This window comes from Perca flavescens, chromosome 19 (assembly GCF_004354835.1).
Source record: "Perca flavescens isolate YP-PL-M2 chromosome 19, PFLA_1.0, whole genome shotgun sequence".
NCBI classification, from domain to species: domain Eukaryota; kingdom Metazoa; phylum Chordata; class Actinopteri; order Perciformes; family Percidae; genus Perca; species Perca flavescens.
This window is the reverse complement of record NC_041349.1, coordinates 7,563,005-7,573,071: the sequence shown is the minus strand read 5'-3', so window position 1 is coordinate 7,573,071 and position 10,067 is coordinate 7,563,005. Positions and strand designations below refer to the sequence as shown.

At 38.6% G+C, this 10,067-nt stretch overlaps 1 protein-coding gene across 1 annotated transcript; it reads left to right on the top strand.

The window, feature by feature from the left end:
- Positions 1-2,279: 2,279 nt before the first annotated feature.
- On the top strand, positions 2,280-9,835 carry LOC114546179 (neurocan core protein). Its single transcript, XM_028564867.1, has 7 exons — positions 2,280-2,284; positions 3,084-3,424; positions 3,948-4,139; positions 5,719-5,807; positions 5,900-6,034; positions 8,786-8,900; positions 9,768-9,835. Exons 1-7 carry the CDS (start codon positions 2,280-2,282, stop codon positions 9,833-9,835), a joined length of 945 nt encoding a protein of 314 aa, XP_028420668.1.
- The last annotated feature ends 232 nt before the right edge of the window (positions 9,836-10,067 follow it).

Sequence of the window (10,067 nt, the reverse complement as noted above, 5' to 3'; positions counted from 1 at the left end):
TGCACTGGACCGTGACGGCAATGGCTTCCGCTCAGTCTCTGCTGTTCTGGCTCTGTTGTGTTCTGTATAAAAACACAATAACCTATTTATGTTTGTATTCATTAATAATATATATTCTTTTTTTATATTTTATTGCTTTTGTAATCACTTTTATATTAACATTTAATTCATATTCACAAAAACAAATGTTATTTTTCTCAACATCTTTCAAATTATTCTTAAAATAAAATTGAAACATTCGTAATTATTGTGTTACGGCTGCCGCCGGCACCCTTGTGTGTGGTATTTAACGGATTGTGCTTTATCTGAGGTGCAACGCAGGCTGTGCCACCTCGTGCTGCAGATTAGGTGGATAAGGGAAGTCCCGCCCAGTTCCTGGGGTTCCCTGAGACGGGGACGCCGATTGGTGTGGCATGCTACCTCCGCCCCAATTGAGAAGCTTCAACGACTTAAATAGCCTGATTGATGACAGCTGAGGGCAGCTGAGGACATCTGCCAGACCAGATTTGTTTATCTCGATGTACGAGTGTGTGAGGAAGTGGGCCAGGGTTGAGCTTTAAAAACTGATATCCTTCTTGCATCTACCAGGTTTGTTTTGTATAGTGACATTAGGTGCAGGGGTGCTGTGAGTATTGTGTTTTTTTTTTTTTTTTTTTACTAAGTATTTTAGTTAGAGCATTTTTGTTTATCCTTTTGTTTCGTATAGTTGTAGTAGTAGTAGTCTTCCTTTTGAGGATCTCTTTTTGTTATGTTCTGTTTTTGATTTTCACAGCACCCATCTGCCAATTTTTTTCCGGTTGTAAGTTCTTTTTGCCTTATTCTAAATAACTATCCTTTCAAATACCAATTACATCTGGTTTACGTTTATGTCCTGATACCCCTAGCACTACAGGACGTAACAATTGGAAATATGCTGTGGACTAGAATCTACACCACCCTCGACTCGACGGATGGCACCGAAATTTGCTCAAGTGTAGTTGAAATTAAAATCTTAGCAAATAATTGTTGAGCTTAATGAGAGATTATTAGATAAGTGATTATTGTGCAGCAAAGTGTGTGTGTGTGTGTGTGTATATATATATATATATATATATATATATATATAAAAAAATAGAGAAAGAAACTATAAAGACCTGCTGTTAATGCAATAAAAACATGACATGACAAAAGATTTTACATTACAAATATGCAGAGTCATCCAAGAACAGCAGCCTTTTATTACATGTGGCCTCTCTCCCACCCTGCCCATCGGTTAATAGTTTCCAGTGTGTAACTGATGCGGCCTTCTATCTAACATTCAAAAAGACACTCAGATCTGAATAACAGACAAATGAGTGAGGAATGTGTTTCAGCTACGAGGATTCTGGCTGCTTTCCAATACTGAAACTATTTGGTATGTCCCAATACAAAGCATGTCAAATTTATGTCTATACCATGATGTCCGACTAAATCCGGTCACATTTTGCAGTATACAAGCTAGCAGGCATTCTATATCTGACCTACAATCCTCTGTGCAGCGGATAACACGTCACATCAAGTGAGCAGCCAAAAGAGCACAGACAGCCGAGGCGGAGCTAGACGTTGCAAACATTCGGGGCCCAGCTAGGCGGATCCAGGGAGATTTTTTTCCTATTCATGGCAGCTAGGTGCACTATTTCTCAAGCAGTTTCAGAATGAAATGTCTATAAAAGACGAGACATTCTGGGAAGCCGGGGCTATGAACAATGGAAGCCCGATATAAAAATGATACCCGATGATTACCTTAAACTCACAATGATTACAATAGTCTGAGAAAGAGAAACTGATGAGATAGAGCAGTATCCATCTCTGCAGCTCGGCTGTGTTACATTTGACCTCAAAGCTTCAGTGAATTAATGGGAAATTCAAATAATGACACATTTGGAGAAGAAAAAAATGATAGTCAGCCGACATGCTGTTTTAAGCCCAGTTTTGACCAAAGATTTGCGACGAGACAAGTTGAGACAAAAATGTTACATTTAATAATGTACAGAAGGTCGGGTAGGAATTTTGCCTAAACAGCATCAGAGAGACTGAGGGGAAATGACACAACGTTAAACATATATTAAAATCTGGGCTTTTGAGGAAACAATGTGGCTGGAGTTTCAGAAGACATGGCCCGCTTCGCCCCTGCCGACAGATATATGAGCAAGAGGGTCCAAGTTCAAGACGCAGTTTCACCACAAAGTTGTTTGTCCCAGTTGTTTGCATAAAGGAAGGGCTGCTGAAGTACTAAAGTATCAAAAGTAAAAAGAAAAAGTATGCGGTTTGTAACACAGCATTAGACTATGTTGTTTTGTCTTTAAATTTCTGTCTGCACAGGAAGTAGGGATGTGTCATGTTTTGTCCACCTATAGACATGATCAGATTTTCACTGGTAATGATATGCAATGTGTAAAAGTGTGAGAAAACAGGCTGCATAGTTAGGTTTTAAATGTGATTCTTGGACAACGAAACAATAAAATATTAGATTCTTTGGATTTTATGTCTCATGTTAGTGCTGGAGAATATAATTTCATATGACCCAGCCAAGTGGTATCGGTGTTTACTTGCAAAAATGGTCTGTAACCCAGATTTGCACAATACAAGATCGGGAAAATAAGAGCAGATATAGATAACAACAAGTAACCCTAACACCAGACAAGTCTGGCAAGCCGGGGCTATGAATAATGAAAGGCCGATATAAAAATGATACCCAATGATTACTTTAAACTTACAATGATTACAATAGTCTGAGAAAGAGAAACTGATGAAATAAAAGACAAAACAGTATCCATCTCTGCAGCTCAGCTGTTACATATGACCTCAAAGCTCCAGTGAATTTGTGGGAAATTGAAACAATGACACAGCAGAAGTGCCAGCAATCCGCAGGATATAAAGACAGAAGCAGCAGAGGTGGCTCAATACACCAGCTGATCCTGAACCAGGTGAGTCTATGTTGGATTATCTTAATCAAACATGTTGAACACAGATTTATTTTGCAAGGAAAGACAAGGAGATGGATTTCACTTTTTAGAACTCTATGTTGTTGATAGTTTTACATTTTGTTGCTTCTATTTCCACAGGCTACACTCCCGGTTCATCATCATCATCATCATCATCATCATCATCAGCATGAGCATCAGCATGAAGGCGTTCAGCGTGTCTCTGACTGTCTGCACCTTTTTGACCCTAAGCGATGCCTGGTCCATCGACCCCACCAGCCCCACTTTTCAGCAAGGGGGCCTCTGTGAACAACTGAAGAATAGCGTCATTGGAGAGTTTGTCCCACAGTGTGATGCTAACGGGAACTTCCTCCCGCAGCAATGCTGGGTGTCCACCGGTTACTGCTGGTGCGTCAACGTCATCACTGGGGAAGAGATACCAAACACGAAGACACCACCGGGCGTCACACCTGTTCAGTGTGGTGAGTGATAACATGTGCTTGGGTGTCACATTATTGTTTTGGCTGGATTGAGTTCTTGGACAGTTCTGGAAACTAGCTAAGTTCTTTTACTCAAGTACTGTACCTATGTACAATGTTGTAGGGCTGCAATTAACTATTAGTGTCACAGTCAATTGAGCTGATGAATATTTCCTGGATTAAGGGATTAGTTGTTTGTCAGAAGATGGTGAAAAATGTGGATCAGTGTTTACCAAAGCCCAAAATGACATCCTCAAATGGCTTGTTTTGTCCACAACTCAAAGATATTCAGTTTACTGTCACAGAGGAGAGAAGAAACTAGAATATATTCACATTTAACAAGCTGGAATCTTACATTTTGACATAAAAATGACTCAAACCGATTAATTGGTTATCAAAAAAGTTAGTGATTAATTTAATAGTTGACAGCTAATCAATTGATCTTTGCAATTCTACAATGTTGAGGTACTTGTATTTGAGTGTTTACATGTTCTGCTTCTTTATACTCCACTACTACTTTACTCAGCCCTCTGCCAGGACCAGAGAAAGAATAGCCCCAGAGTGCCTGGAAATTTTATCCCGCAGTGTGACGCAAACGGGAACTTCCTCCCCCAGCAGTGTTCTAGGTCCACCGGGTACTGCTGGTGCGTCAATGTTTCCACTGGGGCAGAGATACCGAACACGAGGACACGGCCGGGCGTCAAACCTCTTCAGTGTGGTGAGTGATGTTGTGTGGCTTTTGCTTTATTGTGAAGCTTTATTTTTGCTGGACTAAGTTCTTGGACAGTGCTGGAAAGTAAAAAAGTAATTTTCCTCAACTACTGTACCTACGTACAGGGCTTAAAGGGTATCTAGCAGTTTTTTCAACCTGGACCTATTTTCCTATGTTTTTGTGTCTAAGTGACTGATGGGAACGACAATCCCTGACATTGGTCCAGTATTAAGCGAGATCGCTGCAGTCTTCAGCAGCTAAACAAGCTACAATGTAAGTTAATAGGGCAATTGTCCAGCTTGTATTTACGTCCACTAAAGTGCTTGTTTTGCCGCTGAAAGGCTCAGATTAACATTCCAAGTATCTGACAACATTATGGAAAGGATTTCTAAGGAGGTCGGCCTTTCTGTTAAAGAGTAAGATACTTTTTTTTAAATCGCGTTCTCTGTACGCACTAGACTCCATGTAAATAAACATTGTAAAATACAATTTAAACAAAGTCGACAGAAACAAAATAAAACTATGGAAAGCCGTTTTAGTGTTAAGACGACCGTCTTTCCACTTTTCCAACCATCACAACTCTAGTTTCGGCTGAAATAAACACATAGTTTACGGATTTACATGTGAACATGTGTTGGCTCCAACACTCTACCAATGTTGTTCCCATCTGTCAATTAGACACAAAAACATAGGAAAATAGGGTCCAGGTTGAAAGAAACTGTAGTTACCCTTTAAAGTGAAGAAAAAAAATCCTGAGCCTGAAACTTGGGGGAGTGTCGAAGAATGTCACAGTATGTTTCAATATGAACTCATTAAATTGAATTTGACTTGCAAAACAATCAAAGTTTTTCTTACATTACACGATATAAAAGTCATAACTTTTCAAAAGTACGAAAAAGTTTTGTTTTGGAATTCATTTTTACTTCTTTCAACCATATTTTAGTTAAGAGTCTATGTAGATTTACATATTGCAATAATAAGATCCTACAGAAACAGATTCAAAACAGACAGCTTTGTCAAGGCAATTTTGGCTTATCATAGCTTTTTACACAGTGCCAGGGCCATCGTGAATGACAAATCGTGTTCCGCTATGAACGTGCACACGTATTTTTTTCCTCACGAACACGGTCAGTCAGTGAATGCGCAGTGGCAGCGGTAACGTACTCGACGAATAAGCACTTTCTTACCACTGCTGCCGCACAGTATCTTCCTCGAACATACGCTACGGATTGTTGTGCAAACGTTTTTGTACGGTATTGTATGAACTCGTTCATGAGAATGCATTTGAATGACATTTACAAAAACTATACAAAGCAAAATAGCAACGTCACAGAGATTGTTTCATTGTTTTCCTCCTAAAAATAATGTAGCAGATAGTGCAAAACGCATAAATCCAGCTACAAGTACAAGTTGCTTCAAACGTACAAACCTTTAAATCACCATAACCAATAAAGTTAGGCTTTTCTTAAACACAACGTGACTGCACATAATTGAATTGAAATCAAGTGGGTGATGCAGTTATTAAATGACTAATTGTGCAACCCGACTTGTAGGTCAGTAAAATATTTAAAATATATTTTTGTAGTCAACAACTCCTGCCCGAAGGATTGGTCGCACGTTGGAAAACGATGTTTCAGCTTCATCGACAGCCCGAAGACTTGGACTGAAGCCAAGGTGAGGAATGGTGGAGTGGAGCTGCTCATGCATTTAGTCATGTTACAACGAACTGAACATGAGAATACTCTTTCCTCTCTTGTTGCCTCCAGGATTATTGCCTGATTGAAGGAGCCAACCTGGCATCGGTCCACAGTAAGGAGGAGAATATCTTCATCCAGATTTTGACCAGAGGAGACACCAACGAATTCCCCCTAACCTGGATCGGTGGCATCGATTGCATTAAGGTGTGTAACCCTATACGCACTTCTAGATTCTGTTACTGTAGTTTTTAATAAACTTAATTTTCCTCCACATTTGAATGTCAACTAAAGCCTGACTGACCTGAAACATATTACATGCTTTTTGGAAAAGTCAGTGAGGAATACGGATATAACGATGCATGGCAACTCGGTTAAAATGGATATACATTTGTAACGATTACAACCAGTGAAGATAAAAGAAAATTAATCGGAATACAATTTTGAAATGGCCTAGGACGTTATCTACTTCAGATTTCACTTGTTTGACTTCAGACGTCACTACGTCTTCTTAGTTAATTTTTTTGAACAGATTTTTTTCTATTTAGTTAGTTATTTTGAATTATTTTTGTTTTTAAACATATAATAAATAATTCCTTAAATATTTGTTATTGACGGTAACGTAGGAAATATTTTTTGCACACCCCTTTTGTTGGGCAGGTGCGTAGGATATGATCAAAAGTAGCAGATCCGAAGCTTAGAGAAAGTCTGGCACACTGACTATTACGCAAGCAATAATTTATTTAGAAAAATATGTTTTGTTCTTAGACCTTCATCAGGTAAGGTCTAAGATAAATTAGACCTTACCTAAATTATTGCTTGCGTAATGGTCAGTGTTATTTAGGATAAAAATACAGTTTTAGTGTCGCTTTTGATAAGAGGACACAGTTGCACAGTTTATATAAATAAAGGAATATTTTTCAGTGATTTGTCTGAAGCTCATTCTATTAAAAAAATCCGGAGAAAATCATATCCTGAACTTATATCGTATCCAATCATTAGTTGAGTGTAGGATTACATATCTACTGAGCAGTGTTGGGCAAGTTACTTTTAAAAAGTAATTAGTTACAGTTACTAGTTACTTCTTAAATTAAATTAGTTACTCGGTTACAAATTATGAAAGTAACTAATTACTTCAGAAAGTAATTATTGCGTTACTTTCAAGTGAGAGAAACAAGTGTCTCCCCTGTGTTTTCTGACCAAGGTGGAAAATATGTAGCAGGAAAGTTAACCCTCTCCTTGATTTCATAACGCCATACCTGTCTCTCTCTCATTGACTGACTTGCTTGTGTTGTTCGTTGTGTGTCTGACTATCCGTGCTTTAGAACACCCGCCCAACTCTACCTCTGATTGGCTTACCATGACATTTCACTCAACCTCAGCCAATCGTCAGCATTTATGCGCTTGTGTCGTGTGCTGCCCACTAACCAAGGAAGAACAGTAAAAAAAAGTCTTTGCCTCTCGGCTCAGAGATCTAGTTGGTCTGATAAAAAAAAACAGCTTCAATTATAGTAACGCACCACATTTTTTGGCAGTAACGGTAACAGCGTTATTAAGATGGGAAGAGTAATCAATTAGATTACTCGTTACTGAAAAAAAGGAACGCCATTAGTAACGCTGTTATTTATAATGCCATTATTTATAACGCCATTATTCATAACGCCATTATTCATAACGCCATTATTCATAACGCCATTATTCATAACGCCATTATTCATAACGCCATTATTCCCATCAGTGCTACTGAGGAAGGGTATTTCACAGCAGAGATGTTCACAAGTCATTTTTTGCAAGTCCAAGTCGAGTCTCAAGTCTTTGAGCTCAAGTCCAAGTCAAGTCTCAAGTCTTTTGCCATGAGTCCAAGTCAAGTCTCAAGTCTTTGGCCATCTGATCTGTCCCTAACACTGTATTGTTAAATCTTATGAATTCAAAGCATTTCCTGTAGCTACCATCCATACAGTACAGTATCGAAATCAGTTGTAGGATAACTTTATTGGGTCTACTTAACACATCCATCTAGCCCTCAGACCTGGTGAAATATTAACCTAAGTCTGTCACATCATATGGATACAACTATAAAGATACAATGTGCCTGTTCCCAGCATTAGCACAACACTTTGCAATGGTTAGCTTGTTTCCTGTGACGATATATGCTAAATGTAACGTCTCTTTCACATTAGTGTGTGAGTGACTGACCTATCTGGGTGCGTTTTAAGATGCCTGATGAAGTTCGACATTGTTGATCCGGTGCCACACACCTTGCATGTAGCTGTTCGCTTACTGCCACTATTTACAAAGTTATTGAAAGCAAAACTAATAACAAAAGGCACAACTCCGGGAGGACTTGGTGTCGCCATCGACAATGTATTTTTTTTATATGTGAGTGCGCACACACAAGGCATAACGCATGCGTTACGCTGCACATTATGGCAAAGGGCAGGGGACATACAGCTCGTCATACATTTCCCCAAAATGAGCCAATAGAAGAAAATAGAAATACATGAATAAATTGAGATTTTAAAAGCAATAATTCCATGAAAAAATGTTGTTGACGAGTCTTGAAGCTCGAGTCTGAAGTCTTTTGGGGTGAGTCGCAAGTCTGAAGTCTTTTAGGTCGAGTCTGAGTCAAGTCTGAAGTCAGCTGTTTGTGCGACCCAAGTCCAAATCTCAGACTTGAGTCCCCATCTTTGTTTCACAGCTGACCAATACATTTTTCCACCAGGGATGACAGTAATAGAAAATATAAGATCATAGAAAACCGTCAATTTCACTGGAATTTAAATTGTTATGAACTTCAAGACTACTAAACAGAAATGTTAATAGTTTGGTGCAATAAAGTGTAATGCACCTGTAAAGTATGAATGTATTTAACTTTAATCTAATTAGCTTATGTTTTCAAATTAATTGTCAGTCCTACAATGTATTTATGTTGGAATGTTTGTGTCTTTCTATCCATAGTCCGGTTTTTGGATGTGGAGTGACGGCACCATGTTTAACTACGAAAACTGGTCCAAGGACTACAACTTGCGAGACAAAGAGAGAGCAATGAACTGTCTGGAGATGAATTATGGATGTAATAAACTACACAAACACACATATTTAAACCCTGCTCTGTTCACCTCTTTATTTCCTGTTAAAAATACCTGAAAGAGAGAACATTCAAAAATGACTCAACAGCAAACGTAGGAAAGCAAACAGTTAGCAATCATAATGGGACCAGAATTAGTTAAAGATGGGGTAGGCAGTTTTTTGTGTGTGTCATTGGGCAGAAATCCCTTAATAACCTTTCATAATATTGCAATCTAAGTGTTCTGAGAGAAAATAGATTTCTGCATGTCCTCTTGGCTCTGTTTTCAGGCTTTAGAAAATGGAAACTGTGACGTGAGATTTTGGCCAATCACAGATCATTTCACACACAAGCTAGTGAAGAAACTTGAAAATATTCACATTTAAAAAGCTGGATTCAGAGGCTTTTCATAAAAATGACACAAACTGATTATCAAAATAGTTGGCCAATTTAATAGTTGACAACTTATCGATTTATCTCTGCGGCTCTACAAACAACACAAAGGCACAACATCTGTAAGTTGGAGATTACAGATAAAAAGATATAAATACATACATACTTAGGAAATGCAACACTTACTGGTAAATGTTTGTGTTAATTCATAAAAAGGCGTGTTAACATGACTAAACTCTACGCGTTTACACACATTTTATTTGTCTGAACACGAAATCTCTGAAGCGATATTTGTGCCAATGGCTTTCCATACCTGCTACATCACTAACATGTGCTACATACCACACTACAAGTTCCACAAAATTGACTTTCAACTCCCAGAAATCCAGTTTCTGCTGACAGACAGCATTTTCTTCGTATGTTCAGCTTGAAATACAAATCCTTGAAGCTAAATGTTTCTGTCTATCTTCCGCATTACAGATCGCAAGAAGTGGACCGCCGCCTCCTGCAATGACACTCTCCCTTTTGTTTGTGCCAAGGAGATCTGACACATCTGAGGAGGTCCGACGAGCCAGATCTAACATTCGGAGTAATGTAACCTCACTATGTAATCACACTGTGGGATCCAGCTCCATTTACAGGTCTTACAAACTCTCTGATTTCTTTCTAGTTAGACAAGTTTAGCACGATCCACTATCAATCCTGTACCATGATGGTTGTTTAATACACATTGTGTTCATGATGATAGTGTATCTTGTTTAACACACAAATTAGTCCCAG